The sequence below is a fragment of the Suricata suricatta genome, chromosome 11 (assembly GCF_006229205.1).
Source record: "Suricata suricatta isolate VVHF042 chromosome 11, meerkat_22Aug2017_6uvM2_HiC, whole genome shotgun sequence".
NCBI lineage: Eukaryota > Metazoa > Chordata > Mammalia > Carnivora > Herpestidae > Suricata > Suricata suricatta.
The window spans coordinates 9,625,811-9,641,722 of record NC_043710.1 but is presented as its reverse complement, the minus strand read 5'-3'; the positions used below and the strand labels follow the sequence as shown (position 1 = coordinate 9,641,722).

Here is a 15,912-nt window from a genome sequence, read left to right as displayed (position 1 = left end):
ACAGCTCTTTATGGCCCAAGCCACAGACTCCAACTCTGAAAAGGTGACAGGGAGTTACTAGAAGGATATGGGGGAAGGTGCCCACAGAATCAGGGGAGCTGGGGACACTAGCATTCCAGAACCTTCCAACCAAGCTTCCCGTCCTCCCCGGCTCAGGACCCAGAGTCCTGTGAGAGCCCAAGGGCCAAGCCCAGGTCCCCGATCTGCCCCTGACCATGATGGGGATCCAGAAACAGGGGCACCCAGTCAACTTCCTACACGTGGCAGGGGTGAGGGGATCCTCCAAAGGGAATGGAGAGCTTTATGCGGGGCGGCCTGTTGGGGAACAAGAATTCCTATCTCCTCGGAGGTCCTTTGAGCTAGACTAAGAACCAGATTGGCATAAGACAGATCAATGGGGGAGAGTCCAATTTAACAGGCATACATACGGGGAACCCACACAGACAATGAAGTCTCAAAGACGGGCCCCCGGAGGTCTCTGCGTCATTCTGCACTCAGGAGGACAGGGTGGGGCTCCTGGGTTTCAAAGGGAAGGAGTACACCTCTGGGGCAATAGGAAGAGCAGATGTTCAGTGATTAGCTGTTTGCCCGCCCCCCCCACTACAGATGGGCCGCTCAGATAGCATTTATTTCTGGCAATAACACTTATTCTGGAAGGGCCTCCAATTTAGATTCCTCCGTGGAGTACAAGGAGTGCCAAAAGCTCCTCTCGGAGCCTCAGCGTCTTGATCGCCTTCAGCTCAAAACAGCCCGCAAGCCAAAGTGGCCCACCGTGGGGTGGCCCAGCCCCGGCCCCTCCAGGGCAGAGGCTGTGAGGCACCAAATGTCGCCTGCCAGCACCTTTTGAGATGAAACCGCTTTCCTCCCTAGCCTGGCCGCCTTGCAGGGTCTCTACACGACCATGGCCGGCTTAAAACCCACTCAACCCCCCACCGTACCCCCCAAGCAAAGGAGCTGCGTTGAAATATAAAATATAAAAGTCTTTTTAGAAAACTGCTTTCTGAGTGATGGCAGGCTTGGGTGGTGCATTCCAAAAAAGACTTGTTCGGTTGACAGTTGAAGAGGAACCTCTTGGCCTTGGCTTTTAGGCCTTGGCAGGAGGACACAGCCCACGGGCCCCTCCAGTGAACCGCTCCTGGACCGCCCCCTACTCCCAACGTCACTGCAACCTGGGCCACCTTGGGTCCACCCTCCTGCCTTGCAGCAACGTGCCAGAGCAGGGCAGGGGCCGCCCCTCAGCCAGGGAGGGTACTGTCACTGTGTCCCCCACCCCCACCCCAGGGCATTGCCCTGAACTGCGTTACCTGCCTGACCCTGGGGGGGGGCGGGGGCGGGTGCAGTCAAGGAAACTGAGGGCCCTGGAGGAAAGCTCACTGAATAACCGGTACGAAGCCTAGCTTCAAGGTTGTCAGGCCTCCAGGATCTGGGAGTATTGAATGGGACTAACGTGAAGGCCAAGAGGACATTTCAAGCAGCCTCGCCCTGGCTAACTCAGCAAAGTGTCCCGCTCACCAAAGCTAGGAATCACTTTGAGGCTCTAAATTTGACACTTAGGGTGTGTCGTTGGCAGCTGGCTCTTTGGCAAGGGGTGGCCCGCTGTGGTCTCGGGGAAGGCACTGGTCATTTCACATGGCGGATGCAGGGTGGGGAGAGGCGTGGTGAGCTCTGCGAGATCTAAGGTGCAGAGGGCCTGGGGAGAGGCGAGAGCAAAGAGCAGAGGGGCCTCGTGCTCAGATGACCCGCTGAAGCATCTGTCCGTCAAGCCTGTCCTCAGAAAACGGCGCTTCCTCCCCTCTTCAGCCCCTCTGTGCGCTCTGCCACCCTGGGGCCAAGCCAAGGACTAGATTCTGTTGCCAGACTGAGATTTTCAGCATCTTCCTCCAAAGCCAAGTAGTTTTCTAGCCCTCCCTGGTGTCCTGTGTCCCGGACTCCTGCAAGGTGGGGCCGGGTTCGGGAGGGGGGGAAAGGCAGTAAAAATTGAACTGAGGCCCAGGGATTCTCAACGTGGCTTAGATTCCCTGGGCTTTTTCCAGGAGCCTGACTCTAGAAGCCCGACTGGTTCCGATACCACAAAGGAGCACCTGCAGCGGGTTGGACTGCGGGGTGTGGGCCCTGCCCCCACGCCCCCAGGTTGGCGACCTGGTCCCCAGCCCACCCATCCTGCAGTTTCCTCCCCTGCTCAACGGCTGGAGATCAAAGGGCTGCTGAAAGGACCCAACAAGACAGTGCACGTCACTTGGCCCCGTTGAATATCCAGTGCTGGGGACCCGCAGCATCCCCGCGTGTCACCGGTAGGCAGCTTGTCCTTGTCACTTTGCAGGGAAAAATAAGCAGAAGGGCTGACTTGAGGGCCCACTGGAAGCCTGGCCTTTCCTGCTGAAAGCAGCATGTGCCTTCCCAACCCCCAGCAATAAAACCAGCGAGCTCGCTGAGAGGGAGCAGGTTAGGCAGTGGCCAAAGACCACAGGGCACAGGGCCAGTTTCGGGGCCCGCCGCCCCTCCATCCGTTTAGGACCTGGATGGGAAGACCTGGCCCCACCCAGGGATCTTGGACGGGCTGACAGCAGGCCTGTCTTGTCTTGTCCCCCGCCTCCCCCAATGCCGCAGCAGGTGGTAGCAATGCGACACCACGCTCTCTAGGCTGAGCCCCGCACGCCCCCTGGTGGCGGATTGTGGCCTTGCATGGCCCAACCTCTGGCCCAGGAAGAGGCAAAAATGTAGGCCCTGACATGAAAACACCTGAAGGATGGAAAACCAGAGAGTAGGAGAGAAAAGGGAAGGTCGGCAGAGCCTAGCTCCAGAGCAAAGGAGCAAGGCTTGGGGGGAGGGGGGCGAGGGGGAACACCGGCTCAAGAGAGGACAGCCAGATAGAGGAAGCTTTGTGGACAGCAATCCAAGAGGCCTTTCAGACCAGCAGGATCCTGAAGGGTCCGCACCGCCCCTGGCAGCCGCATCTTCACTTCCCAACCCCACTGGAGGAGCCACGGCACTACTTGTAACCCATCCAAGTTTATTATGGCAATTACTGACACAGACACACCGGCGATCGGTCATCCAGTTCAGAAGCACTCGAACCATAGAGTCCATTAGTGATTTCCCTTGGTGAATAACTTACGAGAAGCAAGCACAACTGGCAAGGACCCAGCGGCGCCCGGGGCGCCTCCCATCGCGAACACCCACCAGTGGTGCGTGGGCGGGGGAGGGGGGCAGGCACCGGAAGGTCGAGTTTCCTCGTTGGCCCCCAGCACCCCAGGCCCACCAGATGCTGGGTACTCAAGTAGTGGACATTTCAAGGCACATATGACCTCCTAGCTGATAGCAGCTCCGGGGTCTGCCGTTGAGACCCGTATCACATCTGCAACAAGCAAGGTAACAGCTCCGGTCACCACACCCCTGTGGTCTACTGTCTCTGTTATCACTGAACACGCCTGACATCCCCAGGGGGCTGGAGGCTGCAGGTGACCCCGAGTCACAATCCCTGCCCTTTACATTCTGAAGATGAGAGGGGAGCAAAGGAACATACTCTGACATAGTGACGGTGGCCGAGAAAGCACCACTGGGGAAGTTGTGGTCAGGGCGTCCTCTGACATGTGTTTTGGGGGGGATGCTGGGCTGGGGAGTGACCAGGGAGCCAGAGGCAGCAGACGGAGGGAGGGGGTTGCTAGGGAGGGGCTTCAAGGCACTAAAGGAGTGGAGGGATGGGGTGGGCTCGCCAGTCAACCGGAAGTGGAGGGCCCCAGAGAAGAGAGGGTGGCCGCTCCATTCCCAAAGGAGTCCATGGCACCCCCAATCTCCCCCTTCCCCTCCGCCAAGGCTGCCTCAGATTCTGGGGCGCACCTTCAGTCCCCGGCTTTCTCGCTGCTCTGACTCTGCATCGTTCATACCAGCACACAGGACAAGCTTATCTGACATCAGCCTATCAGAGTTCAATTATGGCTTTATGTGATTTAAAATCAGTGTTTTCCTCACTGTTCCCTCCCCCTGATCCAACTCTAGCTCCAGGCCATCGCTGAATGGACCAAACAGACGTAGAGTTGCACCCCTCGCTGTGGGCACAAGGGTGAAAGTGCCAGATCCCAGGAGCGAGGGAGGGAGGGAGGGAGCGGGGGCCAGAGACCCCCTAAGACATCACTAAGATAATTGCATTTGGTTCCAACGTCCGTGAAGGTGAGCACAAGTGCACGTCCTCCGTAAGCACACGCACCTGCTCACTCACACAGACACCTGCAGGGGTGGCAGCACCAAGCTCCCTGCCTGGCGAGCACCGGAAACGCTGAAGCCAGTCACTGAAAGGAGGCGCTCCCTTCCCCCAGGAGGCCACTGAGTGCTGTGACCGGCTGGGCTGGTGTGGCCAAGCCAATCACGCTGCCCGGTGCCTTTCCAGGCCTGCACGCTCCTGACCGGGTCCCCCCCAAGGCTCCCATGTGCTGACACAAGTCCATGAGGAGAGCCCAAGTCCACTTCCAATTTAACCTCGAATCTCAGTGGTGGGCGGCCCAAGGTTGCGGTGCCGGTGGAAGTAGGGAAGGGCCGAGGGCCGGGACTGGGTCTAATACCCGGGCCAGGAGGGCCCCTGAGGTGGGGGAAACCCATAAGGGGGGGCCGGCCCAGGGGGGTAGGGCGGCTGGGGTGCACCTGAGGGCTGGGGCTGGCCAGGGAAGATCGAGAGCTGGGGCTGTGTTGGGTAAGGAGGTTTTCCTCCAGGCGAGACGTAGGGGGCCTGTTGAGGATAGCCAGGACTGGGGGCCCGGCTCCCCGCCAAGGGGTACCCGGGGCCAGAGGCACCAGTGGGGCCCACGGGGTAGCCTGGCCGGGGCGGGGTGCTCCTTTGCGGGGACCAGGAGTAGCCTGTGGCAGCCCTGGGTCCCGGCTGGGCTGACGGGTAAGGGGGGCCCAAAGGCCCACCGTAGGAAAAGGAGGGCTGGGACACGATGGGGAAGGGGGCTGGCTGGAGCGCGCCCTGGGCCGTGGGGCCCGCAGGCATGCCGGGGGATGGGCTATAGGGCAAAGGATAGGGAGGCACTGCGGATGGTGGCTGCTCTTCTGCCACAGGGGGTGTGGCCGAGGGGGCGGGGCGCGGCGGGGGCGGGGGCGGAGGGCGAGGAGGAGGGGCGTCCCCGGCTGGCTCCTGGGAAACCCCAGGCTTCCTCATCACATCTTGCAGCTTCTCAACGCGCACCCTGCGCAGGTGGGATAGCATCCTCATGGAAGAAAAGTCCTCCAGGAACGTTTCCAAGGGCACCTCGCCCTCCAGGAACTTCTCTGCCATGGCCTAGAAGACATAAGGTCTGGTCACGACTGGGGCCTGCCTGGGATCGAGGCCACCAGTGTTCCCCAGCCGCGCCCCCCCTCATATCCCAGCGGGCACCCCCTATCTTCTCTTGACCTCCGTTTGGGAATGTCTCCGTATGGCCCTTATCAGCGCTGACACAGGCCACCTGTGCTCACTGGCGTCTTGGGTCTCCCTCACCAGCATGTCAGCTTCTAGAGGGCAGCGACTGCTGTGGCCACTGCTTTCCCCATCCCTAGCGCTGTGCCAGGCTCGCAGTGGCTGCTGCATGTATGTGATGAATAAATGGATGGACACCAGCTACCCAGTTGCCAATGTGGGCGGGCCCCGGGCTGGGAGGACCTTGCACCCAGAGCACCCAGAACTGGAGGGAGCCGGTCTGCCCACAGCTGTAAGAGATGGCCAGAGGGAAGCAGAATGGAGAGGCTGGGCCACCAGGGAGGGGCTGGGGGCCTGGCTTCAGTCCTCGGGGTTTCCCGCCACACCACCTGCTACCCAAGTCTGCCCACTGCCCTGTGGCCTGGCCGGCAGCTGCCCACTCCGGCCCCAGGCTCCTGTCATCCCCACCCACTGGGACTAATGGCATCATTCATCTCTGCCACCTTCTAGGGTCCCCGTCCCAACTCCGCAGACACCCAGTGCTCGTGCCGAGGGCTCCTGCTCCAGGGGCTGACGCTACTGCCGAAGAGGGGATGACACTGGCCCTCTTACCTCAGACTCTTCTTCGATCTTCATGCCTTCGATCTGCAGAAGGTCTAACAAGGTCTCTGGCTTCAGTGCTGAAGAAAATTTCTCTGGAAGGGAGGGCAGAAAGATCGACATTCTCCAAGTGCCTCTTGATTCGGGGCTGGAGACAAAGGTTTTGGCAAAGACCTTCAGAGTGATGCCTGTGTGCTCTGATGTCCACCCACTGCCCCAGGGTCTGCTGTGGTGCCCCACATGGCCCAGTTCCCTGAGGTCACCTTCCTGAGCAGAGGGGAGCTCTAGCCACCAAGCCCGGCTCAGACCTTGGCTAGCCGGCCTCCCCAAAGCCACCCGATGCCAGCAGGAAGGCAAGGACGCGGGTGTCAGAGCCCAACGGTGAGCCCCAAGCCTGCTGGGCCTCCCAGAGGAGAGTTACTACACTCTCCGAGCATCTCAGACCAGGACAGCCCCTCCCACCTCGCAGACGGCAGATCCCGGGCCCACGAAGAGCCTGGAGCAGCCCTGCAAACACAGGAGCTGGGCTGGCGAACTTGCGAGCACCAGCACGGGATGCAGGCTGTCCGGATCCGTCCCAAACCTGGCCATGTAACCCTGGACATGTCCCCGACTCGCTCCGAGCCTTCTTCTCATCTACGAAAAGGGAACAACGGTACCTACACTTCCAGGCTGTTGTGAAAAAACGTACATAAAGCACGTAGCACGGGGCTGGGGGCATGGTCACCCTCATGCTAGCCCTTTCCTGTCCGGGACCTAGTCCAGCAGCTCTCCCCTCCCAGCTGCCCCTACCCAGCTTCGCCTTCTGCTCCTGGCACCGCTCCACGAGCTTCCGGAGCTCCTGGTACTTGTCCGAGAGGTTTGAGCGGCTGATCTCCAGGGGACCTTGGAACTCCAGGTTCCGCTCGGCCAGGCTGCGGTTGGTGGCCAGCGCCATCTCTCGTTCCAGCTGCAGGTCCTGGACCTAAGGGAACAGGACGTGGACCGTGAGAACCACCACCGCCACTCACCACGGCGGCAGGCTGGACCAGGGGCCTCTGGGACTCATTGCCCACCGTGGGAAAGGTGGGTAACAGCTCTGACTGGAGTCCGATGGACCTGGGTCCAGACCCTGAGCAAAGCACTGTGATCCCGGCACCTCACCCAACCCCCAACATGGCAGATCCATGTGGAAAACGCGCTGATGGGTGGCATCTTGCCCCCAGCCACGAGGGAGCAGGAGCCAAGCCCACCAGGGGCCACACAAGCCTCCAGGAAGCAGGTGGCCCAATTCACGGGAACAAGTCCGAGGCTTTCTAGGAGGGAAGGGACCGAACTCCTGAACCACTTCTCCCCAAGCTTTGGAGGCAAGAGGCCCGCTGTGAGCTGCACGAAGGTGGCCCGAGCCAGACCATAGGCCAGACGCACACAAGGCCCCGAAACAGGTGCTCTGAGGAGTGAGAAAGGCAGGGCCGGACCATGATACTAACTCAGGAGAGACGTGTCCTTGCCTCCGAGGCCACAGGCCTGCCCTACAGATGAGCTGACAGAGGGGTCCCCCAAGACCCAGAGGGGAGTCTCACAGCCAGCAGAAGGCTCCCACCAACACGAGTGACCTGCGGCCGGCCGCCTGAAGCCCCAGGCCAGCCTTTGCCCCCGGACATCGCCCCCTGAAAGCACTTCTCCAAGCCAAGCAGGGCTCTGGCCCTCAGCCCACTGTAGCAGCCAAGGCGGTGGCCACAGGGACCCTTCCTGGACCTACTCTGACCTGAAGCTCCCTCCATGTGCCAGGGAGTCCCCTTTACCGAGGAGGGCGGAGGGTCAGGCCCCCCACGCCGAAGCAGTGACAGTACACCTCTAGCACCATGCGGCACCAGAAGAGAACGCTCGGCACCCAGTAGAGGGCTCAGGGCGCTGCTCCGCAAGGGCCGCGTCCACGCAGGGCCCCCTGCTCAGCGCGTGATGCACTGGCTCGTCCCACCCCCAGGCCATGGGGACCCGGGAGGAGGGGGCTTCCAGGAAGCCTGCTGTCCTGCTGATCCCCAGCCCCAGGGCCTTGAGATCCGGGCACAGGGACAGGCCTGGAGCCTGCTTTTCATGCTCCAGACCAGGAAGAGGGACGTCATACCTGCCTCCCCTCCCCAGTGCAGTCGCGGGGGCCCAGGGATCACGGGGCCTGGCTGGGGTCTCTCTGGCCTCCCCAGCTGTCCCCACACCTGGGTTGTCTGTATATGCTGCCACGAACACTCTGTGGATCCCCCCAGAAAGCTCCAGAGCAGGAGGCCTGAAGCCCTCTCCTCAGCTGCCCCTTATACAGGTCCTCTGGGCCTGTGGGGTCCACACCCCATGCTGAACCAGCTCCTGTCTCTCTGCACAGCCACACGGCGGCGACGACGTGTAACGTCGTGTTTTATAGACCGTGGTGGCAACCGCGTCCCAGGGCTTTGGCAAGCCTGAGGAGCCTGACCTACTTCGCTTCCCCGGGATCCCAGGAATGGTTTTCCCCTCTGAGAACACAAATCGATGGGCCAGGCTGGCCGCACGCCACAAAATTCAAGCTGCCGTCAGCCCCAGAGGTTGTTTGAGCCGACGTGCTCTGCAATCCTGCACTTGGCCTTCGAGCCTATCGGCCTGCTCAGCTTGGAATCCAATTCGTTATACTTCCGTGAAGACTCCACGGTCCACGTGCTCCAGAGCTGGCCTTGGGGCTCCTATTAGCCTGCGCTCATGGCAGAGTCAAGAAGACTTGGTGCCGGGGGCGCCGGGGTGGCTCCGTCGGTTGAGCATTTGACTTGATTGTGGCCCAGCTCATGATCCCAGGGTGGTGGGATGGAGCCCCGCATCAGGATCCTTCTTGGACATGGAGCCTGCTTAGGATTCTCTCTCTTTCTCTCTCTCTCTGCCCCGCCCTTGCTCGCACACACTGTCTCTAAAATTTTTTTAAAAGCCCTACTCTATGCCCAGCACTATGCCACCTGAGCTAGACCGCAGCAGAGTCACGGCCTAACCGACCAGAGAGGCAGGCTTGAACTTAACCAACGCAGACCGGCTTTGCTTTCTGTCCTCGCCAACCAAACTCAAGGCAGCAGGATGTGCCACGGAGGGCCCCCACCTCCCGCATCCCTGCCCCCTCTTCGATCCCTAACCGCCCCTCACCCTGCAAAGATTGCTCATCTAGGTAGAGGGGCAGGTCATGGGGCGGGCAGCGAGCGCACGGGCAAGAAAGGGCAAGGGGACACGGCCTCGCTGCGCACCCCTTACAGAAAGCAGGGAGAAGCCAGGCGGGGTGGCTTCCCTTCTGTGGAGACCGTACCGTGAATCCCCAGGAAAGACACGCCATACCTGTTCATCAGTGAAAATAAAAATATATTCCAAGCGCTCATCAAATGGGCTTGGCACTGCTGGTGTTTGTGCCTCCGCCCAGCACTGGGGGCACTGGGGGCACTGGGGGCACTGAGGGCGGCGGGGGAGTGGGGGGGTCCAGAGCAGCCGCTCGGGGCAGGGCTGCTGTATACCCAGCTGCCGGCCACATCCAGTCACCTGACCTTGTAGGGTTGAGGACACATCTGGAAGGGTTATTTGAGTCTCATGGGGACTGTGAGGAGCGGAGACGGTTAGGCACCAGGTGTCACAGAAAACAGGATCAAATGGGATCAAATGGGACGAGCCCACACCCCAGGCCCCGAGTGGTTCCTCCAGAGACACAGGACCATGCAAGGCGCATGGGGAAAGGCGGCTCCAAAACGGCAGCAGTACCTTCAGAAGCCGCCTCCAGATTCAGGCTGGAACAACACCATGGGGATTCCTGGGGCAGGCGGTCCCCCCTGAGCTCACATGGGGGCCCTGGACGCCCTAGCACTGCCCCCTAGAACCCCCCGAGGGCCCCGGAACCAGATCCCGATCTCGGGGGCTCCTCTGGCTTGATCCAAACCAGGTGAGGGCCACAGAAGAGGGAGAGGAACGTGGCCCAGGCTCCCACCAGGCCAGTGTCCTGAAGCAGGGCCTCGGTCCCACCTGCTGGCCTTCCTTCTTCCTTGGGCCCCAGGACAGCCTTGCTCTACCTCAGGGGACTCCAGGGCCAGCCGGTCAATGGCCTCCAGGTCGTTCTGCATCTCCTCCAGCTCCTCCAAGCTCTTGTCTTTCAGTGTCTCCATCTTCCCTGTGAACACAGAATGGAAGGGAGAGACAAACCACGGTTTCCCAACGATGCTTCCAGCACATTCCGGCCACCCTGCCATCCCCTGTCCCTGGGGCAACCAGGAGGCTACTCCTTCCATCAAACCATGAGCAACAGGTACATGAAAGCACAGGACAACCAGAGGCCAAACCGTGGTTCCTTACGGTGCGAGATGAGGCTGCCCGAGGGGCACACAGGACAGGACAGGAGAGGACAGGAGAGGCCAGGCAGCCAGGGACAGAGACTACACGGGCCGAGGCTGCCTGTGAGCCCTGATGCCAGCATGCCCTCCACTAAGTGTCTATTTCTGTCTCAACCAGAAATACACCCAAACCTTCCCATAGGGGGCTCAGCGGCCTCAGCATCACAGGCTCAAGGGCATCGCTGCTTGTCCTATCTAGTGCATCGACACCCTTGGACTTCCCTCATGTATCCTCTGCAACTGCAGTCCCCTCCGAGTGCCACAGAGCCAGACTGTCACACGCAGCGCCTCCGTGGAGAAGAACGACCACAAAAACAATCAAATTGGCCCCTACGGCAATCAGAAGGCCAAGGACACTGGCCAGCCCACAAAGAACTTCTGCTTGGACGGGAGAGCTGGTTTCAGCGACCCGCCCCCTCTGTCACTGCGCCAAGAGGGACATCGATTGTCTGTGTGACAGAGGGGTCACAGCCAAGCCCCGAGAGGGAGCCCTGGGGACCCAGAGAAGGCGGCACAGACACCCCCAGCGCACTCTTCTTCTGCTGACAGGACACCCTGCTATCTTTTCTAGAAGCATATTTTATAGCCTGGATGTTCACTTTTCTCATTACAAAAGTGATGTCAGTTTTCAAAAGATCCCAGAGTCAAACAACAGGGAGACCTAGGGTCCCCCACCCTCCCGGGTCCCATGCTCAGCTAGCGCGAGCCTGCGCTGACAGTTAATCCAAGGAGGCGCTTTGCAATCAAGGACCAAGGTTATACCCGAGTGGCCAGAAGCAACCCTGCCCAGGTTTTAGTTTCCCCATCTGCAATGGAAGGGACTGGCATCTCCAAGGTCATCACAAAGATGAAAGGAGAAACAAACCGATCAACAGGGACACCCTCCCATTCTCCGGCACAGTTCTGGCTTACTCCTCGGGAGTCAGCACGGCTGTTAACGGCACTCCCTTCCCACGCTCAAAAGTGCCCTAGTTTCAACAACAAATTACAGGGTCCCCCTACTGAGAAACAGCTAGCCAAACAGCTAGCACCTGTTCAGGGTGGTCCCCAACCTCTGAGGCAAGGAAGGCCAGGTGCTGGCACACACCTGAACCCTCTGAAAACACAGGTGCCCCTGTCCCAAAGGCGGAGTTCTGTGTCATGAGGCCAGGCGGGCCCAGGAATCCAGAATCTCTCCCGGGGCTGCTGATCCAGCTGATCCAGGGCCAGGTTCTAAGAAAGATGACAGCTCCTGGCTAGTTGTGTGACAGCAGAGGCCACAGGTTCCTGGGCACCGGAGCGCGTGTCTTCTGCAAGTGCGGTCTCTCCTGATCCTGCCGGGGGGCGGGGGAAGGGCAGGCAATCGGCCCTTTATGGGTGAGGACCAGAAAGATCAGGAAATGGCAGACGCAAAAGTCAGACCCCACTTCTGTCCACGTCTCACCCTGCTGCTCCACAAAGCCTTGGCCTCAAAGCCGGAGCAGCGGAACAGGCCCTAGGAAGGGGAATCAGAGGCCTGCTGCCACCACGCGGCGGGGGGTCGACCATGAGGTTCAGAGCAAGAAGGGGGGGGGGGGGGCGGGGGTCGACCATGAGGTTCAGAGCAAGAAGGGAGACACAGTGCTGGCTCAGCGCAAGACCTAGCTCAGCGCAAGTGCTGGCCAAAGGCACCGCCGCCACAGAGACTACTTATTCATAAGGCCTCCAGCACGGCCGGTCCAGCTGGGAACTTGCTGGGCCTTTGCCCCCACAGCAGCAGCAGCAGCTGCTGCAGCACCCGGCCGGACCCAACACAGAACAGGGAGCGTGCCCACTCCAGCCGGCAGGGCTGAGTGCAGAGAGCGGGGGTGCTGAGGCGAGCTCCGGCGGGACAGCTGGGGGACCGCACACCGCCGGCGCGGTCAGCAGTGGCGTGTGCGGGGGCCTGGCAGGTGCACCCTGCATTCCCACACATGGGGGGCTCCGTGCTTCCACCAGGAGAGCCTCCCCCAGCAGAGTAACCCCTCCCCCGACCACTTTCCATGGCGGCTGTCACGCTTCCATGTCGCACACAAGGCAGTGTGGCCTCAAGCGACAGGTTGCATACAGGTTTTGGTCTCGGGACACGTTTCCCCCCTAACTTTACTGAGGAACCCGAAGAAGTTTCCCTTACATGGATTTCAGGTATTCGAACTGATCGTATTAGATCTTAAAAGTGAGAAAGTTTCTCGTTTATTTTTTAATGTTCCTAGCAGCCTTAATTTGAATAGGCTGGACTTGGAAACAACCCAAGTGGGAAACAACCCAGGAAGTAAATGGTCATATGACCTGTGGTACAGCTGTGTTAGTGAGCTTGACTCTCCAGTAAAAAAGAGCAAATTGATGTGCACCACCTGAACGGATCGCAAGGGGACTCTCCTGGGTGAAAGTCATTTCTATAAACATTCTGCTCATATAACGTATGATTTATATACATATATTTATGATTTACATATATTTATATTTACACACACACACACACGTATATAACCTGTTTAAGATGAGAAGGTTGTCCAGATGGAAAACCACCTCATGGTTGCCGGGGGAGACATTTTTCAAATACAAGAATACACAGGGCACCTGGGTCGCTCAGTCGGTTGAGCGTCCGACTTCAGCTCAGGTCATGATCTCATGGTTCATTAGTTCGAGCCCCACGTCGGGCTCACTGCTATCAAGTCTGTCAGCAAAGAGCCTGCTTTAGATCCTCTGTCTCCCACTCTCTACCCTTCCCCCACTTGCACTCTCCCAAAAATAAATATTAAAACAAAAGAATACGGAAGCCCCTGTATTTCATTAGTCACGAGAACAGTCATGAAACCCCCACTGTATACTCATGAGAGAAACACAGTACAAAGGAAAATCTCTTAGATCGTTGGAATCATTCTGACCTCACAGGTGGCCTGAAAGGGTCTCAAAGACCCCAGGGGCCCCGGAACACACTTTGAGAGCCGCCGGCCCAGCGGTTAGGAGAATGGACTCTGCAGTCACACCATCTGGGTGTGAATCAGATGGTGTGAATCCCTCCCTGCCACTTATAAGCTGGGTCACTTAAGCTCTTTGTGCCTTGGTTTGTCCGTGCACACGGTGTGCACTCCAGAAATACCTGCCGTTACAAGGACCTTCACCTCCGCGAGTGCGGCTGTCATCCGACCTCACGCAGGAGGCTCAGGGAGATGGAGTAACTCACCCAAGGTCCCACAGCTGAGCAGTGGCAGTGCCCTCACCAGTCTGGGGACGTGTTGTTTCTATGGAGGGACCTCTGCCAGGACCCGAAACACACTTTCCTCGGGTGCCCCCGGCTTGGCTCGTGTAGGCATGGTGGGGCCAGCCAGGTGATGGGAGGTCATCCACTCGGAGACTGAAGCTGCAGATTGCAGCCATGGCTGTGGGCCACATGAGGCAGCGTCAGAGGCAGCCGCCACGGTCTCAAGACCAACGGGGAGGACCAGGAGGCACCTGCTCTCCGAGGAGAGCCCAGGCCCGGCCAGCTCCACAGGGGGACCACACAGAGCGTGCCCGCTGCACTGTTAGGCTCCCACAGGCCAGGACACCCGCAGGCCACACGGGCCGAGGCAGGTAAGTCAAGGGGGAGGGTCTGGGCCGGGCTGGAGGCCCAGAAGCACCGGATGCTGGCTGCGAGGCACTGATGCAGAACCCACCGGACACCCAGGAGGAGACTGGCTTCCTCAATGGGCTGGCCTTCACTGACCACGTCCTCCCCCGAAAAAGGGAAACATTTTGATTTGAACATTCCAGTATTCTATAACCTTCTGAAGGGTCATGGACACCTCCGCAGATCGACTGTCCACCCTCGAACCAGCAGTGAACGTGGGCATTCGACGGAGGTCTGTGAAAGCAGAGGGGCCCGGTCCCCTCCCCAGGTCACACAGAGAGGGGCCTGATGTGGCCGCAACCTTTGCGAGGCCTCTGCTGCTTTCACAAGGGACTGGGACAGCCACAGCACCACGGACGTCGCTGGTCATCAGAGTTTGGCAGCAGGTTACTGTGAATACTTAGCAAGAAAAGGGGCTCTGCCGTGTTAAGAATGGTGGCCGATCGAGAACCAAAATCAGCAGGGGTGCGCAGAGGGGTGCGGCCCCTCCGCGTGACAATCCTCCTCTGCATTCTGAGGTTGCACACCTGGCTGCTGGAGGGCCTTGAAGTACGTGCGACACAAATCCCTGGGATGTCTGCCCCGTGACCCGAATAATCTCGGTCCGGCAGACGGGAACTCTCCCAGCGTGGGCCGTGATCGCAGCGCACAGCCCTCGCAGCACCGTCCCTGGCGGGGGACGTCCATCCCCAGCCGGGTGCTCCTAGGTGCTAAGGTCACCCCCACTCCCCTCCCGGGAGGCACCTTCATGTGCACCTTCCTGAACTCGGACGATCACAGGGCCGGCAGAGGGTTCTGGTCCTGTCGGCGATGCCTATCTCGGCCGCTCCCGGCTGCGAGTGATGGCCGCCCCCACATTCAGAAAAAGAAACCTCTTAGCCCTGTGGCTGCACACAGGACCTCTCTCCTGTGCAGACGTGAGAGCAGGCGCCGCACGCTTGAAATCCCTCAAGGAATTACAGCTATGAAACACCCCCACCGTACGGCACGTTGAGCCCGTGAGAATGAGCTCTCGGGGGTGGCCCGCATATGCTGGCATCCGGCCTGGCGCACAGCAAGTGCCTGGCAGAAGCGGCCTTGGTGGGCGGGGGGCCACTCCACCTTCTCGGGTCTCTAACTCGACATCCCGCTCGCTTCTACCCTGCCCATTCCACAGATGGTGACACTGAGGCCGAGAGGCACGTGGCTTGCCTGGGCTGACGAAGGAGGGGACACCTGACCTGGGAGCCTGACCCTGGCCTGCTGCTCCCCACCTCCTCTGTGCACGGCACCCTCACGCCACCTCATAGGCACTGCTGGAGCGTGCCGAGAGCCGCACGCCCCCCACTTCCTCCAGAATGAGGTGTGTTCAGGAACCACCCCCAAATGTGCCATGCATCCCTCGGAGGGACTCAGCTTTCCTTACTTGTGAAATAGGTAAGCAATCCCTGCCAGTCGCATGGCTCCAATTCTTCTGAGATCACACCCCTTAACCAACTCTCCCAACAGCTTATATAATCACTCCAGTAACAGAAGCAAAATATAATTATAATAGGCTCAATTATCCCTATTTCAGAGATGAAAGGAAGGCCAGAAACAAACAGGAAGGGTATTACCCACAGTCCTCTACGCTGTTGGAGGCCCAAGCCTCCTCCTGGCTCTGGGGCTGTGACACCACAGGCAGCCCTGCTCCCCTGCCCCCACCCATCCCGGGAGAGCCATGAGCAGGGGAAGGGCAGAGAGAGGGAGAGAATCCTGAGCAGGTTCAGCGCTGCTAGCAGAGAGCCCAATGTGGGGCTAGAATTCATGAAACCGAAACTGTGAGATCATGACCTGAGCTGAATCCAAGAGTCGGACGCTTAACTAAGCCACTGAGGCGCTCCTCGATTCAGTTTTAAAAAGCAGAAAACCTTGAGAACTCACCATGGTGAATGCAGGGACGAGGGGACATACCACGGGGGGGGGGGGGGGGGGGG

General features: G+C 59.6%; 1 protein-coding gene across 5 annotated transcripts in view; it reads right to left on the bottom strand.

Moving 5' to 3' along the window:
* Positions 1 to 2,990: 2,990 nt before the first annotated feature.
* Positions 2,991 to 15,912, bottom strand: part of VPS37C (VPS37C subunit of ESCRT-I) — a 27,068-nt gene continuing 14,146 nt past the window's right edge. For 3 of the 5 annotated variants that reach the window (XM_029956994.1, XM_029956993.1, XM_029956992.1), the window contains 4 exons: positions 10,030 to 10,127; positions 6,782 to 6,953; positions 6,002 to 6,084; positions 2,991 to 5,272 (listed from right to left, as the gene is read on the bottom strand). In XM_029956994.1, coding sequence (XP_029812854.1) covers positions 4,550 to 5,272; positions 6,002 to 6,084; positions 6,782 to 6,953; positions 10,030 to 10,122 — 1,071 coding nt within the window. In that variant the 5' untranslated portion in view covers positions 10,123 to 10,127 and the 3' untranslated portion in view covers positions 2,991 to 4,549. Of the gene's footprint in view, positions 5,273 to 6,001; positions 6,085 to 6,781; positions 6,954 to 9,982; positions 10,128 to 11,434; positions 11,560 to 15,912 lie in introns of those variants that run through there. The other 2 variants (XM_029956991.1, XM_029956995.1) reach the window with 2 other exon arrangements.